This window comes from Diplotaxodon limnothrissa, linkage group LG18 (assembly GCF_057381915.1).
Source record: "Diplotaxodon limnothrissa isolate DT_005_m linkage group LG18, D_limnothrissa_male_GT1.1, whole genome shotgun sequence".
Taxonomy (NCBI): Eukaryota; Metazoa; Chordata; class Actinopteri; order Cichliformes; family Cichlidae; genus Diplotaxodon; species Diplotaxodon limnothrissa.
Genome location: NC_140613.1, coordinates 8,933,881 through 8,954,257, shown reverse-complemented (window position 1 = coordinate 8,954,257; position 20,377 = coordinate 8,933,881). Strand labels below are relative to the sequence as shown.

General features: G+C 41.3%; 2 protein-coding genes across 2 annotated transcripts; both read left to right on the top strand.

The window, feature by feature from the left end:
* Positions 1-1,191: 1,191 nt before the first annotated feature.
* On the top strand, positions 1,192-4,959 carry LOC146613056 (uncharacterized). Its single transcript, XM_085377308.1, has 2 exons — positions 1,192-1,480; positions 4,005-4,959. Exons 1-2 carry the CDS (start codon positions 1,210-1,212, stop codon positions 4,946-4,948), a joined length of 1,215 nt encoding a protein of 404 aa, XP_085233434.1. The 5' UTR covers positions 1,192-1,209; the 3' UTR covers positions 4,949-4,959.
* A 3,031-nt stretch (positions 4,960-7,990) lies between these two features.
* LOC146613055 (uncharacterized) lies at positions 7,991-20,377 on the top strand. Its single transcript, XM_085377306.1, has 4 exons — positions 7,991-8,364; positions 12,286-12,873; positions 17,938-18,693; positions 19,181-20,377. Exons 1-4 carry the CDS (start codon positions 8,127-8,129, stop codon positions 19,984-19,986), a joined length of 2,388 nt encoding a protein of 795 aa, XP_085233432.1. The 5' UTR covers positions 7,991-8,126; the 3' UTR covers positions 19,987-20,377.

Below are 20,377 nucleotides of genomic sequence, written 5' to 3'. Positions count from 1 at the left end.
TTTCTCCTTACATATTCACCTTTTTCTACCTGCCTCCCTCTCACTCACACACATGTATTCTGTTTTGCTTCTGTAACCTGAAGCTGACGGTCTTTAAAACAAAAGAACTCATAATAGACTTCATAAGGCACAGACAGGTTCATTCCCCTCTTATTATAAAGGGAGAATGGTTGGATTCTGTCTCCATCTTTAGGTTTCTGGGCACTCACATCTCCGTCGACCATAAGATAAAGAATAAGGTCCAGCAGCGGCTGAAATAACTCCGCGTCGTAAGGAAGAATAACCTGAACCAGAAGCTCCTGCTAGCCTTCTACTGGTCCTCAGTGGAGAGCGTGGACTCCAACTATCTGGGTGTTTGGTACGCAGTGGCCACAACTGACAACAGGAAGGATGAGCAGAGGGTAATTAACACCCCCCCCCCCCAAAAAAAAAAAAACAACAACAAAAAAAAACATTGGCTGCCCTCTGCCTCTCTTCACAGGTGACCCCTTGAATCCCACTCACTACCTGTTTGGCCCACTGCCCTCTGGTCGACACCTCCAGACACAAACAGCTTCTTCCCGGGGCCATTCGGACTGCAAACAAACACTGTTCTCACACACCCCACCCCTGCCCACCAACCTCACCACCTGAGCCATAATGATTATAAATCCCTCATAATAAACGGAGCAGTGTTCTCTAATGTGTCTTTATATATACATACATATATACATCTACATACATCTATCTATCTATCTATCTATCTATCTATGTATATATATATATATGTATATATATATATATATATATACACACATATATATATATATATATATATATATATATATATATATATATATATATATATATATATATATATATACTGTATATATATATATACTGTATATACATATATACACACATATATATATATATATATATATATATATATATATATATATATATATACACACACATCCACATATACACACATCCACATATATATACATATATATATAAGACACATTAGAGAACACTGCTCCGTTTATTATGAGAGATTTATAATCATCATTATGTTTATTAGAAGTTTTACAGCCGTCGGTTTTACATCATATCCGCCTTTTCATTTTCCCGGAAGGGAACCAAAATAACAGCAGGGGAGTTGGATCTCACCACATGCATCAGCTGGTAGTTCAGCTTATAGCTGAGGTTTAATCTTCGGGTCATAGGATGTCTTTTCCCTCGTCGTTTCCTGCGCAGGTCGCAGCCATCATGGACGTCTTGGCGAAGGCGGCGGTGGCAGAAATCACGAAGCTGGTGGAAGACGGGAGTCTGGTCCTGCGCCTGGAGCTGAGTCGGAGGGAAGATGAGAATCAGGAGCTCCGAGCAAGTTTGAAGCTGATAGAGGCTGAGCTCAAGAAAGCTCAAGAAGCTGCCGCAAGCACAGCTACAGAAGCCAAACATACGCAGACTACAGCCGAGGAACTGGTGCTCCGAACGGGTAAGAAACGGCAACATCTGGAACCGACTAAACGAACCTTACTCAAAAAAATCTCAAATTTTAACTTCCTTTGCTTATAAAAAGGTTTACTGCACATTAGAACATAAATGATCATCCCTGTCATGTTGTGATGGTTCAAGTTTAGGTTCGGCTGAAGTATGAATCATTAGTAAGTGAAATGTATTCATAAAGCACACTGAAACGTTGCTTTGATTAATGGAGGACCACAAGAGCCACACGCATCAAAACAAAGAATTCTGTGCTTAAATAATGAATTCTGCATTTGTAAATTCATTTTTGAAATAATTGTATTTATTCAAACATTATTAAATAATACATTACTTCAGTAGTTTATTTTAAATAAAAACACTATTTTAAAATCTAGTTTTCAAAATTAATTAGTAATCCATCAATAAATACTTATATGAATTTCACAAAAAAAGAATTAAACTCTCAATAAAAACCTCATTTCAAAAACTATTTTCGAATTCCAAATTAAAAAACTAATTTTCAAAATCTTTTTTTTAAACTCAATATGAAAAAATAGAAATAAGTAAATGGTTTCAAAAACCCACGATTTACTAATAACATTTAAAATGGTGATTCCACTCCTCATTTGAAAATCCATTTCAAATGGAAAGAGTAAAGGGAAGTTAAAGTCCAGACTTAAAAGCACAGATGGAGGATGCCCTGCTTATGTCAAGCAGTAACAGTCTAAGGAGAAAGCTACTGGACTTTTTTTTTTGCGCCTGTCCCGTTTGGTTCTTTTGAGATCAGAATTATTGTCTAAAGGCCAAGAAAGTTGTCCAAAGGATTTACTTTACCAAATGGACCATCCCGGCCCTGCCGTATTGGTCTATTTGATTCACTTTGTTTTTAGTGTTAATTTTATTTTATTTTCACTTGCTACACATGGGACAGATGTCACTGGGGAAATGAAAGGGGAGAAAGAGAGGTAGGGAAAGAAAAACAGTGGGGAAGAGAAACTGTGATAAAGGGCAAAAAACAAAAACCAACAAAACAAACAGACAAAAAATACATATATCAATGACCTGGATCACCTGTTGAGAAAGAAAAATAGAGAAAACAAGCAAAAAAAGAGAGCAATAGAATAAACAACATCACGATGATCTATGTGAATATAACAGTAAATACTAAATATTAAACATTATTGTGCAGCACGTAGGATCGACAGCACACAGTGTGCTTTGAGGTAGGAGCCAAAAAGGGTGTAGTTTGTGTGTGTGTGAACACCCGTGTGTACACCTGTGAGCATGAACGCACTTGTTTTAAAAGGTCCCTTTTAAAGGTCCCTGCTAGAGGGTGTGGGGGGCCATAGCCTCCAGGGCATGAAGCAGGTATGGAGGAGATTCAGGCTCCAGACATCCAGAGGCCCTCAGAGCACAAGAGACTAAGGAAGACCAACAGAGGGGCAGCCGTGCCACTCTCCCGGAAAGAGCTGAGGAGAGCCCCAGATGAGGGGTCACTCAGCAGCTGCGGAGCAGAAGCCAGGGGGGGTTGCAGTGACGTGCCCGTGAGCTCCGCCGGCAGCCAGCTGTGCCAGAGTGACCGAGCCCCAAGCCCAGAGGCCGAGCGAGCCCCAGGCTCCAGGCCCCGACAAGCAGCCACCAGGAGTGAGCCAGTGCGTACCTGGACGCCCATCCCCGGACACAAAGAACCACCAATGCAGCAGCAGGGAGGCCCCACATTCCATTTCTTTTTGTTTCATTTAGACCTTTCACCCCTCATCCAAGGGGCTTCTTCACTTCCTCATGACATGAGCCAAGGTCATTACCTCCAGATGTTTTAGGTGAAACCACGTTGAGACCTTGCCTAACCCTATCGTCTGACCCACTGAGGTCATCTGATGTGAGGTTAAGGCTCAAGAGTGCATTAGAATAGAATAGAATAGAATAGAATAAATCTTTATTATCCCACCGATGGGAAATTTCGGTGTTACAGAGCTCTCACAGCAAGGGAAAATAAAATATAAAAGGAAGACACAGGGTGGTCCTATAAACATAAACAACCGAAATTTGTATATACAAGTATAGGTTATAGGTGCCTGAATCCTTTACCAACAATTTATTTTAGTCTTTGTAGTTCATTTATAAAGATAGTTAAATATAAATTTCTGTACACTGTCTTTCTAACTGCTGGGATATTTTTTTATTATGTCTTGGTCCAATTCGATGAATCAAAGAAATTCATTTTCTTTGACATTCATTTCATTTTCAGATTAAACTGACTGAATCTTTTTTAGCAATATATCAGTCAGATAAAACTCAAGAACTTATGAAGATAAAAACAGTTTATTGCAGTATATCAGGGACTTTCTAAACTTTGTAAAACCTGAGTTTATCAGGAAGCATCCTTTTGTGGCTGACATGTCTAACCGTTTCCAGTAAACAGCAGCACTAAAACACTTCTACTGGTGAAACTGGTTAGATGCTCTGTTGACTTGCATTTGTTGGTTGAGAATTGAAATCGAGTGTTAACACGGTTGTCATCCTTTTAAATGCAGACAAAAAGGAAGCTCAGGACATGGTTGCAGTGTCTCTTCAACCAAAAACTGCCCAAAATGTGACAGAAGAGAGCCAAAACATCTGGCCAGTGGTGAAGCACGAGCCAGAGGATGAACCTGCTAACATCGAAACAGAAGACAACACGGCGAGAACAGGTGTTTGCTTCAAGGCAGAGCAGGATGACTTGATGTGGCCTGCTTGTAGCATGTTTGAGAGTAACCCTGTGGCGTTGCAGCAGCACATGCAGATCCTCCCCTCTGACGCTGATCAGTATTCTCCTCAGAGCAACACAGAAAGTTCCTATAATTCTTTACTGTCTACCACAGAGGAAACTGCAGGCGCGCCAGTGAGAGCGGAGGTAGAGACGCACCCCGCGTGTATGGGAGGCATCGCTTTAGAGTCTGTTCATACTAAAGAGTTCAGATGTATTTCACCCCCTGCAGGCAGTCAGGGTGACTGCTTGCGAGCTGAGCCGTTACTCCCTCTGCCTCACGTGGAAACAGCCGCAGCAATCTCAGCAAGTTCAAATGCTGACGCTCCTAACCAGAGTAGAGATGTCTTTAAAGCCAAAAGGGTGATGAAGGTGTGCAGACCTAATCAGAAAGTCTACGTCTGCTCTTTGTGCAACAAGAGTTTCTCGTGCCTGTTTCAATTGGAGAAACACGTAGCCACCCACCAACCCTCCAAACGCTTCAGGTGCCTCGAGTGTGGGAAATCTTTCACCCAGAAGACCCGGCTGAGGACGCACCAAAGCGTGCACACCGGGGAGAGGCCGTTTAGTTGCAAAATCTGCGGTAAGATGTTTTCGAGGCAGGACAACTGCCTCAGACACGAGCGGTTCCACAGCGGGCTGGAGCCGTACAGCTGCAGGCAGTGCGGTAAAAGCTTCACGGCGCTTGGTAACCTCAAAATACATGAAGAGATCCACCTGCAAGGAAGATAGCGATCAGATACTGCAGCTCTCAGAGATGGACTGCGGTAGTTTGAACATTTGCATGAACCTTTTATTTTACAAGTGTGCTTTGACAGTTTTATTGGAGTGAATGAACAGAAACATAAAAAGCCCTCTGATTTGCATTACAGGGGGGCAGATGCATTAGAGTCATTACATTTATCGTTTGCTTTGTCTTGCTTTTCCATTGGACGCACACCTCTTTGTGAGATATTACACATAAAACTAATATAATTTGACATTTTGTCCCATTAATGTGACAAACTTCATCTCCTGGGAAATCTAAACATAAAAAACATCGTAACTGTTATTTTTGAAAAAAGTTTCTATGTCTTTTTTTCCTAATGGCATGATCACAATTAACCTAAAAAAAGAAGCACTGCTCTGGAGATTATTTACTTTTAAGGGAATATTATTGTGTTTTTGAAAAAAAAAAAAACATATAGTAGTGGGTAATATGTATTGATGGGTAACAGATAATAGGTATTGATTTGTAAATAACTGGACATGAATAATTTGAGTTTATTATCTAATTTTTCTGACTAGGCAGCTCATTCTCTTTTTCACGACCATATGTGATGTAGATGTGAAATGTAAAAGTGAGGTCAGAGGTATAATTAGATATTTAGAATCCCCCACAGCAGTAACAATTCCTAAATGTTGCAAAAAACAAAGGCAGCAGACTTTTAATCAGTTTTAAAGATTAAAGACATTTTATGAAAGTTTGACCTTATTTGACCACAACCACCACAACCTACACAGACAGAATAAATTAAATAAAACAGAAACTAAAAAATAACCACTAACTGATAAATAAAGGCATTCTGGTGTTGATGCAAGAGTTAACAGTTTAACTTCCATAAATGTCAACTATTGATTGATTCTCATGCTGCGAGTAGGAACTACTAGAGAGGTGGGGAAGATTTTCTTTTTCTGTGTTCTCATATAAATATTAGATGGCCTTTAAATGCAGTCTGAGTAGCAAACGATTCTCTCAGGCATTGAAACTGCAAGAGCGTGGTGACGTGTGAAGGGCTCAGAGGAATATATTTGGTCTTTGTTTTCAGTTTCCCCAAACATACCACCAGCAGACTGTGTAGTGTAGATGTTCCTGTCGTGTCAGGGGCTTCCTGGAGGGTGTCTGCACTCATTTCTCTGAGAACAGCTTCTGTGGTTAACTCCAACAACTTATATGAACCAGCACTCTTTAGATGGCACATTGAACTGAAAAGATTAGTAAGAAATGGTTTGTTTATTGATGTTAACCGTGATGCTGATTATGCTCCCACGTGGATGCGCACATGGACAGCTGTGGTCACTGGGGTGTGTCGTTGTTTTATACTACTTTTAAGTCCACGTGCAGGGAGGACATTGCACTGTAGTTGCAGGGCACATGGATGCCTGATGATACCCTGCAGGTCCCTTTCAAATTCACAGATGTGGAAACATTTTTTTTTCCATAAGCCATTTGTGTGTTACTGTTTAGTAGACATTTCTGTGTTTGGGACATTTTTATGCAGTTTTAGATTCTTGTTCAAGAAAATGTTTCATTTGGAAGTTTTAGCTACCTTATTTCTTCTTAATTTTTAATTCTTCAATGACTGTACAAATACTCAAAGAAAACTGTGATTGGTGTGTTTGTAACTTTGTCATACTTCTGTACTCAGAAGTATTACAGTGCCTTGAAAATATACTGGTATCTGTTGTTGAAACATGTCTGAAGAAATTAAATGGTTGGTCCTTTTCTAATATTTGCCCTTGTGATGTAGTTATTAGCAGGACAAACTGTATGTGACTGAAGATTACTTGTCAGATCTTAATTACACACATTTAATTAAAAAGTAAAAACTTTTAAGTGCGCGAGAGATTATGATTGTGTGTGTGTGTGTGTGTGTGTGTGTGTGTATTCATTGTCTTTTGTGGGGGGTTTTTTCCCAACAGTTTAATAAAGTGCAGACAACACAACAATGAGTTAATTGCATTTTTTTGAATTGAAAGTACATTTTTCATTTAAAGCTTCAACTCTGGGTTTCAAATGGTTAGATACATCTGTATAACTGCTCAAATATCTAATCAGATGACAGTAGTTCAATCCATTTAGGCCTTTAGACATGGTCAGCAGGATCGGTTCAAATCAAGCATCAGCATGGGGAAGAAATGTGATTTACGCGACTTTGAACGCAGCATGGTTGTTGGTGTTAGATAGGCTAATCTGAGTAGTTCAGAAACTGCTCATCTACTGATATTTTCGTCGATCTCACTGCCCATTGTTAGTCAGTGGTGCTAGATTCAGTCATGCAAATATACTATTTATAAGGTTGGGGAAACCTGCGGTCAGCAGAGAATGAAGACGTCACTTTGCCTTTCTGTCTCCAACCTGAGCTGTCTCTCTGATATATTCATTTCTAATCGTCTCCATTCTGGTCACTCGAAACAAAAATTTAAAAATCTTCAACTGAATATGTACACGTCCTGCACATATAAATTTTACTCTCAGGTGTTCCTAAAACTTAGCAGCTCTCCATTGTGTTGGTGCATAGAACTGGTGGGAATTTAAAATAATCCCTGACTCTGGTTACAACACTTTTAGATGAACATACTGTAATTAATCCAGATTCAAATGTTATGAAAGTGTATGATTTCTTTTGTCGTGTTGCACTTTATAGATGGTCCCTGCAACCTCCTCTCACAGCTGCTGTGTGTGTTGTATTGATGTGACTGGAAACATTGGAAACTTCTCATAAGTAAATGCTTGAAGAGTAAAGCGATATGGTCCCTTTAAGATAAAACCTGAAAATAGCATGTTTTCTCTAGATTCTCGTAAACTTCCTACTTTAGTCTTTTGAAGACTTTTTGTTTTTGGTTTAACAAAAAAAGGTCCAGCAGCCCCAGAAGTGCGGTGACAATATGCGTTGCGCTCTTCTTCGCGTTTTTACGGTATGTGTGTCATCACTTCCGTAAAACGAGAAAGTGTTTATCTCTTTGTACTCATTAAAAACCAACATCAGGCTAACCAAATGCCTGCAGGCTGGGAAGAGCCAGCGGCTCCCGCATCGGCCTGCTTCGCTTAGACGCGGCCGTTAACTCACCTCCCTGACGTGGGACCCACCGAGCCGCTTCTCTGGCTTTAAAGTTCAGCCCTCCTTCACTCCTTGGTCGGTTCACGATAATGTTGAGCAGCGTTGCTCTGCGCTCCCAGATCGCCTCCGTGATTGATGCCTTGTCCAAAGCAGCCGTGGCAGAAATCGCCAAAGTTGTGGAGGATGGCATGGTGGTGCTGCGGCTGGAAATGTGCCAGCGTGAAAACGAGATCAAGAAGCTGAAGAGCAACATCGAGCTCCTGCACGGCGAGCTGAGAGTAACCCAGCAGGCGGTGACCCTGAGACCCGACCACCACGGGAGAGATGGTGAGCTGGACCCGAGCTAAACCACACCTCAACACCCTGTAGCTGCCGTGCTAACCTGGCACCTCTTTGCTGAGGGGTGCCAACTTACTGGTACACTGATGCAAGGTTTGTCAGGGACGAAAATGCACAAATCTCAGTTTTCAAACTTTTATAAAGGGGTTGTGTAAAGGTAGAGAAATACTTTATTAAATTCTAGAGAAAAAATAATAATTTAAGAACAAATGTTTATGTTGCCACGTTGTGAAAAATCCCCCAGCACAAGGCTTTGGCTTTTATTTGCTCTGCAATAATATGGGAAATCGTTCCAGTGGTCATTTTGGATCATTTATCTTTTGGCTGCAGGACATGAGGACCAAAATAGGTCTTTTTAATGAGCTGGCGTGTTTGCAGTTATATAGTGTAAAGAAAAGAATGTAAGCATTACAAAATTGTTTCTCTTCTTTGCGATAAGATATTAGCAGAAGTTACTTAGAAATAGATTTTTGTCCAGATGCCATGTGGACCTTTTCTGGGGACAGATATGAAACACACAAATCTATTTTCTCACTTTGTTGTAGATCTTTGAGTGATTCGTTTCATTTTGAAGAACATTTGGTACAAATATTTGGTTTGTTTCATGAGTCTCTCCCGCCTGCTCACATAGGTCAGAATAAACAGTATTACTTACACGGGCATGAGTTCAGTGCACCAGTTGTGCTTACTGTATTTATTGCTTAACTGCCATTAAAAACAAGAAAGAACATATTTTAGAAATCTGTCAAAAACAAGTTTAAAACAAAAAATGACTGAATTCACATTTGATTACTCACACTGGAGCTGGCACACTGGACTCCTTTGAGAAGTCGGAAATTAATCAAACAGTTAACCAGTAAAATTAATATTATTTTTTGTTTGTGAATGCAAGTAAATAACAGTAATTTGTCATCTTACTTTAAAAAAGTAATAGTATTGTCTGTTTTTTTTTTTTTTTTTTTTTTTTTTTTTTTTTTTTGTAAAATCAAATTGAAAAGTTATTGGATGTCAACAATAGTTATATTAAAAGTATCACTTCAATAAAAGAGCTTGTGGATATGGTGGGTTAACCATTACAGATTGATTTTGGTAATTACTGTTAATTTAGGGCAGCTGTGGCATAAATCTTATATTGGATGGTCGTCTAAAAATGTATTAAGCGCTGTAGCTTTCCAAAATGTACAAGAAGTCGAGATAGTGGTGCTTTTACATATTACTAATATTCACATATTTAGTGAGCTGTACAGCTCATGGATTTGTGGCATAGGAGATAAAGCAGGTTGTCCGCTAATTGCAGGGTGGGTGGTTGAATCCTTGGCTCCTCCAATGAATCCATCAGAGTGAGGGATGGTTTGAAAGCTCTCAGTCAATGGGCAATATTAAACAAATATGTAGGGCTGCTGTCTTGCATTTGCGCAGTATCTCTAAAATTAGAAACATCCAGTCTCAGAGTGATGCTGAAAAACTAGTTCATGCATTTATTACTTCTAGGCTGGGCTATTGTAATTCATTATTATCAGGCTGTCCTAAAAACTCAGTTAATCCAAAAGGCTGCAGTGAGAGTACTGACAGGGACTAGAAAAAGAGAGCGTGTTCCTCTCACACTGGCCTCTCTTTGTTGGCTTCCTGTTAAATCCAGAATCTAATTTTACAATAATTCTCCTCACGTACAACATCGGTTCAGTTCAATTTGATTTATATAGTGCAAAACACAACAACAGTCAAAGGTGCTTTATATTGTAAGATAAAGACACTAATCAAACAACTCGCTTTGAGCGAGCACTTGGCGACAGTGGAAAGGAAAAACTCCCTTTTAAAGAGGAAAAAACCTCCAGCAGAATGTCCTCAGGGAAGGTCGGCCATCTGCCAGGACCAGCAGGGGTTGTCTGAATAATCAGGCCCTGTCTTATCTTAAAGACCCCAATAGAGCAATTGTCTCTCGGATTCCTGGCTTACTTGTGATTCCTAGGATGTTTAAAAGTAAAATTGGAAGCATCCTCTGTGGAACCAGCTCTTATTTTTAAGATTACATTTCAACTTTTCCTTTATGGTAAACCGTAGAGTTAGGGCTGGATCAGTTAACCCCGAATCCTCCCTTAGTTATACTACAATAGGCCAAAGTTGAGTATTTGTTCTTCATCCATCCATCCATCCTCATCCGCTTTATTCGAGGCCGGGTCGCGGGGGCAGCAGCCTAAGCAAAGAGGCCCAGACCTCCCTCTCCCCAGCCACCTCCTCCAGCTTATCCGGGGGAACACCAAGACGTTCCCAGGCCAGCCGAGAGATATAATCTCTCCAGCGTGTCCTGGGTCTGCCCCGGGGCCTCCTCCCGGTGGGACATGCCTGGAACACCTCACCCAGGAGGCGCCCAGGGGGCATCCTTGTCAGATGCCCGAACCACCTCAGCTGGCTCCTTTCGATGTGGAGCAGCAGCGGCTCTACTCTGAGCCCCTCCCAGATGGCCGAACTTCTCACCCTATCTCTAAGGGAGAGGCCAGCCACCCTTCGGAGGAAGCTCATTTCTGCCGCTTGTATCCGCGATCTCGTTCTTTCGGTTACTACCCACAGCTCGTGGCCATAGGTGAGGGTAGGGACGTAGATCGACCGGTAAATTGAGAGCTTCGCTTTTACACTCAGCTCCCTCTTCACCACGATGGACCGGTGCAGCATCTGCATTACTGCAGCTGCAGCCCCAATCCGTCTGTCGATCTCCGGCTCCCTTCTCCCATCACTCGCGAACAAGACCCCGAGATACTTTAACTCCTCCACTTGGGGCAGGAACTCATCCCCGACCCGGAGTGGGCACTCCACCCTTTTCCGGCTGAGAACCATGGCCTCAGATATGGAGGTGCTGATCCTCATTCCCGCTGCTTCACACTCGGCTGCGAACCGTTCCAGTGCGAGCTGGAGGCCCTCACCCGATGAAGCCAACAGAAGTATTTGTTCTTCACTCACCTATTTTCACTCACTATGTGTGGTTATGGGAGACTGCCCCGCCCCACCGAGCCTGTTTCTACCAGAAATTCTTCCTTACAGGGGATCATTTCATTGTTTGGGTTTTCTGTCAATTGCTGTAGATTCTTTACCTTACAATATCAAGCGCCTTGAGGCGACTGTTGTTGTGATTTGGTACATAAATAGAATTAAATGAGGTTTGTAGTAAAAAGCATGTTTAATGCTCGTTTAGAGTATGAAAGCACTATGTAAGTACCTGCCAAATTTAGGTAGTGAAACACGATCATTAGAGGATTGATTAGATTCTTGAACAAAATCCGAAAGGGCATATTTACATTTACTCCAAGATCTCATTAGTTACACGTCATTCACAAGAATAACTTCTGGTTTGTTGAGGCGGATCACATAACACTTTTAGCTCTGCTATTTATGAGGTCCAAAATAAATCTGTGCACCTTGTGAAAAGTTTTAAACTCACGCATGGTGCATAGTGTTTGGAGATATTGCCATGTAACAGTTTTGCAAGTTTTACCAAGGACCTGATTTCAAAACTTGAATAATGTGAAACTAAAGTGGTGCGTGCAGAGTCCATACTCTGCCACGACCAATGTTCTGTTTTTCAAACTTTTAGAACGTAATAACAGACCAAAGTTTAACAAGTTCTTCCTTTGCCACTGCTTCACCTCTCCATTAAACTTCATGAAATGCAGATCAAAAGTTGTGTAAACACAAAATCAGATGAACAAATGGCATTCAACTAATGTCTATCTTGACTCTCATCTTGGGGAAGAATTAAAGTTACAACTCTTTAATGTATGTTATTGGTTTGTTTCTGTCATTTTACATATCTCACCATCATCCTGGGGAAATTACTTCCTCCGGCTTCTAATTGTTTTGGAATTAAGTTAGTGATGGTTTAATTCAGTTATAACATGCATGTTTATCTTTCTGCAGAAAGCCAGGGTGGTGCTGGTGATGTGAAGAACTCTCTTGAAAATGTGCATGCTGATGATGGACCCGCCACTCTGTCTGTACCTGAAGTGAAGGTCAAATGTGAACCTGTGGAGGAGGAAAATCAACAGGCCAGCAGACAGTCCGACAAACCAGGAGAAGAGCTGCCTCTGTATGAAAGTGGACAGTGGAGATCGACGACACAAAATGAGACTGGACATAACAGCTCTCATTATTTACGTTTAGGACAGAACTCCCTGTCGTGTCTTCCCGAATCGTCTTTGGACAGTGGGCTGGCCGTGTCCTGCAGCAGCTCTGGTGGATTTCAGCAGAACCACTTTGGTCGTGGGTTACTGGGTTATAGTCTGTACCGCAATGCGTACAACACGGCACGGAGGAGGACGGTAAAGAGGCTGATGTTTAAGAAAGGCTTTATCTGTCCGTACTGCGGCAAATGTTTCGAGCGCGCGGGGCATCTCGAGCGGCATAAAAGGATTCACACTGGTGAGAAGCCATACCGCTGCGAGATATGTGGGAGGCGGTTCAATCAGAAATGCAGCCTCAAGGAGCACACAAAGATTCACAGAAGATGTAAGTAAAATGCTTCCTACTATGAGGTTTTTGGTTTGTTGCTTTAAGTTGGATTGTAACCAGCTCTCATCAGTGAAACACTTGGTCAGTTAAAGCTTGTGGAAATGAAGGCAGTGTTCATCTTCAATGCTTTCAAGCACTCAACAACTGAACAAGCAAACTATTCTGAGGGTGCAAGTATAGACACATGACTCCTTTCTTTTTTTGCTGATATATGCCTATGCTCCTATGAGCAAGCTATTGCAGTATTAAAAAAAGGGAGGGTTCAGCAGCCCCAACTATATGCTTCATCAAAGAGGAAATATTTAAGAAGAGAAGAAGAGGGGCCTGAAAGCTGAAGGATCTGCCTCCTATTCTACTTTTTAATCCCTAAGAACCAGAAACGTGCTCTGTTGGGGTGATATCGTATTATAAGGTCTTTAAGATTATATTGGGCCTGATTCTTCAAGACCTTGCATGTGAGAAGAGTATGTATAATGTTAAATGGTGATTATGAGACAGAGTTTTTCAGCTATTTTACAGAGTAACATGAAAGTATTGTAAGTAGGATAACAAATAACTTTTTCCTGAGAGTAATGAGGTAATGTTTTAGGAAAGCCTGTAAATGAATTACTATAGTTGAGCATAGAAGTTTTTCAGCATCACTTTGAGACAGGGTGTTTCTAATTTTAGAGATATTTCTTGAATGCAGGAACACAGTCCAATCATGATAGGTGTCGTAGATAAATAAATACTAAAAATTGATCGTTTTAGCCTATTGCTAGGTGGTTCCTAAGCAACAGGACATGCCCGAATAAGTCTTTGTGGATCTAAATGAGATGTTATTGTGAACTTAAAACTTTTAAAAGGTGTTATAGGTGCATAGATGAGAATAATTGATCATTTATACCTACCTAACTATTGTTTGGTGGTTGCTAGGCAACATGATGGCATGATATACTTGATAGAGAGATAAACTTTGTTCATGCTGAAAGCACTTTGCTTGTTGCACTTTGCTGTGAAGCTGACAGCTGCTCACCTGCTGACATTCCAGGTTCTGGTTGCCTTGGTAACTCTCTAAGATTGTATGCCAGTCAACAGTTTCCTGTACTCTCATTGGTCCTGTACTCTCATTGGTCCCGTACTCTCATGTTGGAGTCCTGCCCCACTCATAGTCACTTGAAGTCACCAAATGTCATTCATGTTTTCTCCTCACTTTTATCTTCCATGTTGCTTCCATCTTTAGATGTACCTGTCCTCCACGTTTGGTTGCTCAACTCACGATTGTTTAAGCATAGTTGGAGACAAAGAAACAAACAGATTTTGTATAAGAACAATATGTCGACCAATTAGCTTTTCAGAAGCGACCAAAATGGTTAGTGCAGAAAGCTCGTTTAGATGATTTGAGACACAAAGACAAACACAAAAGCTTCTTATTATAGTTTTTCAGGAGCATCAACCACAGTCACAAACTCTGTCCTAGGCAACGGCTCTGTCAGATTAAGCCATTGTTCTGAAGAACTACAAACTGATTGACAGCTCTCCCTACTGGTGGCAGGTTTGGCAAAACAAAAAAGAAATAAATATGACCCTTACATTTAGCGCCATATTTATCATAAAGGTTTGAGCTATTTTCACACAGGAACTTCATACAACGCTAAAAGGGAACCTGTCACAAAATGGTTCGAAGCTGCCTGTTCTCACTTCTAACGCAACAGGAAATCTGCTTCAGAAGGTTTCTTACTAGCAGAAGTACTGTTGATTTTTAGGTGATAATGCCATTCAGGTATGGGACCAAAACTAACTCGAGTGTGACTTCACGTTGACAGATGAAAGACCGTTTGTCTACATCCTCGCATGCAGCTCGTTTTGTACAAAGACTAAAAAGGTTCAGGGTGAAAGCAGCCCTGGACCCAGTTAACTCATTCACTGCCAGCCATTGGCAGTGAATGAGTTAAACCCATTGACTCATTCACTGCCATTGACGGCTATAGACGTCAATGGCAGTGAATGAGTTAAGCTGCTCCTCTGCTTTTCTAACAGTCTGAACATGAGCAGAGAAAAAGTTGTGAAAACATCTGTCGTACATGCTCAAATATTTCAGTAACTGCACAATCATTGTCACTCTCAGAAGGGCCAAAAGACTTTGTGTTACACTTGGCAGTTTTGAGGTCTCCAGTAGTTTGGAGGTACATGTAAATCAGGGTGTTGCTGCATAATGGTGTGTGCACTCAGGCAGTATCCTCCTCTGTTATCGTACTGAAGGAGGTCAGGACCGGTGGCTGTTTGGTTGGTGGGGAATTACTACATTGCTCAACGATTCTTCAGCAGGGCAGGATTAGGGAGGTTCACGGATTTGTGGAGGATCAAACTTGGATGCCTGGGGTCATTGGCTCTCTGCCAGCGTACAGTATTATAGATTTTACTTATAAGAATGAATGAAAGATTAAAGACACATTTAAAATTATATGTAATTTATATGAAACATATAGAAGCAGTAATTTTATCTTTTAATTTGAAGGTTCATGTCACTCACATGACACGTTAGTAGCTAGTTGTACGCTGTAGTGTGTTATTTTTATCTTCTGTCTCTGAGTCTTGGTTCACAGTTTGAAGTCAGTAAGCACAGGAAAAATTATGTGGGTTAGGTGTGACGACAGTGAGTGAGTGGAGGGGAAGGTGACTTAAAAGGGTCTCAGTGAACAGCAGAGTCCCCCTTCCTGCCTTGTAGAGCCAATTTCTAGCTTTGTGCTACCCAGAGCAAGACCACCGGGCTCTGTACAAGATCCACCGGATATTAGTTACCGAGGTTGAAACCCAGTTCATGCATGTAACGTGACACTATTGAGATGTTCAGTGCCCTTCGAACCTTTAGGCAATTAACCAATTTTCAGCTTATTTTCTGCTGATCTTAGCAGAGCATAGCAAGCAACACCGAGGACAAAAATGACCCTCTGTGTTTGCAGACAGATGAAACAATAAATCATTTCAGGGGTTCCCTCAAAGTATTTAGCATAGTTGGTAAGCCACCATAACTTTGTGTTCGAGTGTGGCGTCAAATCCAAACCGTTTCCAGATGTCTTCATAGACGACATCATGATTATTGTCAAGCAGGGGTCGCAAGTTTCCTTCCCTGCGGGTGTTTAAAGGAAAGAATTTCTAAAGCTTAAACTACTTGTGTTTTAAACAGCTTAAAGCTTTAACTGCTGATGGTAAAGAAGCAGGAGCATTATTTTCCATACCAACTGATCACTTTTGGTCTCAATTGTTGTTATTATTAACAATAAAAAATGAGTTTTTTGACATTTAACTTAGGGGTGAGCAGAATATTCCTTTCATCCAATAAATAAACAAATTCAAAATGATTAATTTTAATTGCAGTTTCTACACTCAGTTGCTCTGTGGCTGCCAGTGGGGCTCGCTCTGCAGTTTTATACCATTTCTGTAGTGTGAGGTTGAAACCTGCTAACCCCGTGAATATACCAAACATGGCTGCATGTTCTGGCTCTGAAGCCTCTGGAGCTAATTGCACCCACTCAAAATGATGATTACAGTTCCACCAGATGTGCTGCTGTGTGATTCAGAAGCATTGTAGGAGTGACTTGAGGTCTCAGTGCTGCTTAAAATGGAGCCGGGTCTATTTTTGATGAAGACGCCTCAAGTTGCACAGAGCAGATTAGGGAGGCGAGAATCTGGTCAGTTTTCAATATCAACGAACCCCCACCCACAAGACTAAACACTTCATTTCTGGTGTGAACTGACACTCTGAGAAGCGCTGAACAAAAAACTGGAGGTCACAAAACTCCACAGACATACACCTGACTCAAGTTTGAGAACATGTACCAGTTTAATCTTTGGTTTTGTTTGTTTTTTTTTTTTTTTTTTTTTTGCCTCAATAATGACTAAAATGACTTTTGAATAATGAAATTTGCTTATTTTTGATGAACTTATCCATTAATTAAATAACTGGAACACTACAATAGACTTCATAGCAGACCTTAGTCAAACCACCAGAACTGAAGAAGCTTCTCGGATGAGAGGTGAAACGTCTTCAAGCAACTTAAAGAAGTCCAGACGCTTTTCTTTCCAAGCTCCTTAGACCACCATTTTCATCCACACCTCTGAAATTGCAGCGATAGTGAGCTGAGTGTTTTCAGGCGTCATTTTCCCAGCAATGTTTTCTCCAGTTCCTCCTGGAGGTCCTGAGGTGTCCACAGGCCAAATTCTGGCCAAAAACATCTGTGTCATTTATATTCAGTCTGGACAGGAAACCTATATTTAATATAAATTTTTCCACATTCTTGGAGGGTCTTTAAGTGTGCTTTAAATGAAATCTAGTCTTTAATTCAGATGAGGCTGGCACCATTAAAAAAATATTTCCTCCACTTAGTGTTTCCAATTAACCTATCCCCACTAACTGCATGTCTTTGGACTGTGGGAGGAAGCCGGAGAACCCACGCAAACACAGGGAGAATATGCAAACTCCACATAGAAAGACCCTGGCCTGATGGTGGAATTGAACTCAGGACCTTCTTGCTGTGAGGCAACAGTGCTAACCACGGTGCCACCCAATTTAAATCATATTTTAAAACAAATTAGTTATAGTTAAAAGCAATTTGGCATAAAGCCCACCACTGAAAATGCTGAAACAATGGGGAAGGTACTGACTGGAACTTGGAGCAGTGGCACTGATGATTTGACAGATGGGTCGTAGTTGGTTTGTGGAGGTCTTGGGGAGATGGTGGACTGACTGACTTGTAAATTGTAAATGGTCTGGTACTTTAATATAGTGCTTCTCTAGTCTATTTAAGAACTCAGTGTGGTTTCTTGTTACAAGCCTCATTCACCTATTCGCATATATTCATGCAAGAGCCTTTTTTTTTTTTTTTTTTTTTTTTTTGTCTAAGCACCTTTTTACCCAACATTGAATCAACGGGGTCAAATATCTATGGATACTTTGACATCTGGATTGGAGGAGTAGTGATTGAATATAAGATGATCCATTCTGAAACCAGAATAAACTCTAAATCGTCAATGTTTAAAAGGTGAATTACCTTATTTTTCCTCCTCTCTCTGCTTAAACAGGTATTCAGTCAGGACCTGTTGAGATCCAAGTGACTGAGCAGAAACTGATTCCTGAGGTGACTCCACCTATTGATGCGCATCGCCCTGAAGAAGCGATCGTTGAAGATGCTCTACCTAAGAGTGAGGACATTCTGCCAACACCTGTACAGGTTAAATCTGAGCCTGCAGAGAAGACTATCACACCGCCACCACTCTTTCACGGGGGAAACGAGCAGACAAGAGAAGGAGTTGAAACCCTCGGCGACACCTTCGCAGCGTTTGAGAGAGACAGCCAGCAGTGGATGCCCAGACTACAAAACAACCCTGAGATGGGCAGTACAGAATTTCTTAGCAGCTCGGAGCAAAACATGCCATCGTTCCCCGGGATGGCTCAGTTACTCTCTCCACCAGCTGAAGCTTCTTGTAGCACCTTCTCTTTCCCAGGAAAACCGTACGGCGAACTCAAAAACAGCATTATCTCCCAAACGCCCTTTGGATCCTCAGACCCTCTTATGATCTCACAAGAAGGAGGCTTACACGGTATGACAGAGACCTTGATGAATCATGTGCATCAGAGGAGAAGCAGATCTTTTCAGGTAATCAAACCAAAGAAGTGCTTCATCTGCTCGTACTGCGGCAAGATCTTCGAGCGAGCCGGACACCTTGAAAGGCATTTGCGAATTCATACCGGCGAGAAGCCGTACGGCTGCCACATCTGTGGGAGGTGCTTCAATCAGAAGAGTAGCCTCAAAGGCCACATGAAGACACACAGAAATGGTAAGGAAGGGGCAAAAGTATCGAACTTCTCTATAACATTATAGATGATTGAAAAAAAGCAGGTACACGTTTTGGTAGCTGGAATAGTGCATTTTTGTTAAAGCTTAAAAACTCGTACTTTTTTCCTAATGAGACACACAGGTTTCACAACATGGTAAGAAATTTATTTCTGAAGAAATTCATTAGGAAAAACAGCAAATTAACAGTATAATTCATTTAGTTTTGGTCATGATAAATATTATAAGTTTATCAATGCTGAAACCAGGAGTCAACTGTGATACAGCTTCCTGTGGAGCGGTTCGTGGCAGCCCGGCGAAAGCCGTGAATAGTTTTTTTTGGTTTGCTGATCATATTTCTATATCCCCATTAAATGTGTATTTTCCACTTTATGGGATCCATATGTGAAAACAACCAGCACTATTGTGTATAAAATTTGTTGGCTAACACTATCTGCTAATTAACGTCTGTTCTTGTTTTTTCTGGAAAGGAGAAAACCCAGATGTGCTGGAGCCCCAGCACATGATGTTTACACTTCCTGATAACCAACTGTTGCAGAACTTGGCAGAATCTAAGAATGGACTACCACCTTTTGAGGAACCCTTACCAGGCCCCACATACGGTGAGACGGCCAGGGAGGAAACTGTTATGGTAAAGCTGGAGCCTAATGGAGAGAATTTTCAGGCTGTAGGTCAGGTAGGGACTGATAATGGCACGGCAGCACCAGATCAAAGTCAGCTGTGGACGTCTGGGCTTGAGAAGAGCAGCGATGCCCCTGAACAAACTGTCTGTGTACTTCTACAAGATGTCAAGTATCACCTCAGTCCTGCTGCCGGAGCCGCGAGTGAGCAGCAGGGATATACGTCGCCGATCAAGGATCTGCCTTTTCTAGACAAAGAAAATGAAGAAATGATGCTCAGTGACCAGTATTCTGTCTTAGGCATGCAACCCAGCAGCTCTGATATAACTCTCACACCTGAGCCACACAATCAGCATATCATACACAAGGTGGCTGTGAGTGATTACAACACAGCGAATGACCGGACTCCTGAAGTGAGTGTTTTTGGATTTAACATGAACTCGTCAACTGACCGTGAGGGAAACTGCGGCGAGGAGTCTGCCACGCAAAACTGCTTCATATGCTCGAACTGTGGCCAAAGCTTTGATAGCTTCGATATATTTCAGAGACACCAGTGTGAGAAAATCACAGAGCAGCCTTTCAGCTGTGAGATCTGTGGAAAGAGTTTTAACCAGATGAGCATCCTGAAACTGCATCTTAAACTGCATGTGGACTGAAATATACAAAAATATGTAAGCATAGCACACAAGTACAGTTATTCATATTATTTATATAAACACTTGTAGTAAAACTCTCAAAGGCTGAATCTGAAGAACAAAATCTTGAGGTAGGTTTTTTTTTTTTTCAAGCACAAAAATGACTGATCCATCTGACTTCTGTGATATTTTTAAGTGCTCACAGAAATGTTTTCCTGGTGCTTCGAACCACTTCATCTGTTTTTGAATTGATTGAGGAGTGTAATTGCTCTGCAACACAACTGCTCTTTACTTGCTCTGTATTGTTCTGTGCTGGGCTCTTGAGTGCCTTTCACAATAGTGTAATTAATATGAGGAGAGAAACAAAGTTGAGAGTATGGAAGTGTGATGCATTCACTTGACAAGAACAAAA

Bases quoted from the DNA above. Each gene is read 5' to 3' on its own strand.
- LOC146613056 (XM_085377308.1), top strand. From the start codon at position 1,210: ATGTCTTTTCCCTCGTCGTTTCCTGCGCAGGTCGCAGCCATCATGGAC. The intron at 1,481-4,004 runs GTAAGAAACGGC...TTTTAAATGCAG, and splicing joins GGAACTGGTGCTCCGAACGG to ACAAAAAGGAAGCTCAGGAC.
- LOC146613055 (XM_085377306.1), top strand. From the start codon at position 8,127: ATGTTGAGCAGCGTTGCTCTGCGCTCCCAGATCGCCTCCGTGATTGAT. The intron at 12,874-17,937 runs GTAAGTAAAATG...CTGCTTAAACAG, and splicing joins CACAAAGATTCACAGAAGAT to GTATTCAGTCAGGACCTGTT. The intron at 18,694-19,180 runs GTAAGGAAGGGG...TTTTCTGGAAAG, and splicing joins CATGAAGACACACAGAAATG to GAGAAAACCCAGATGTGCTG.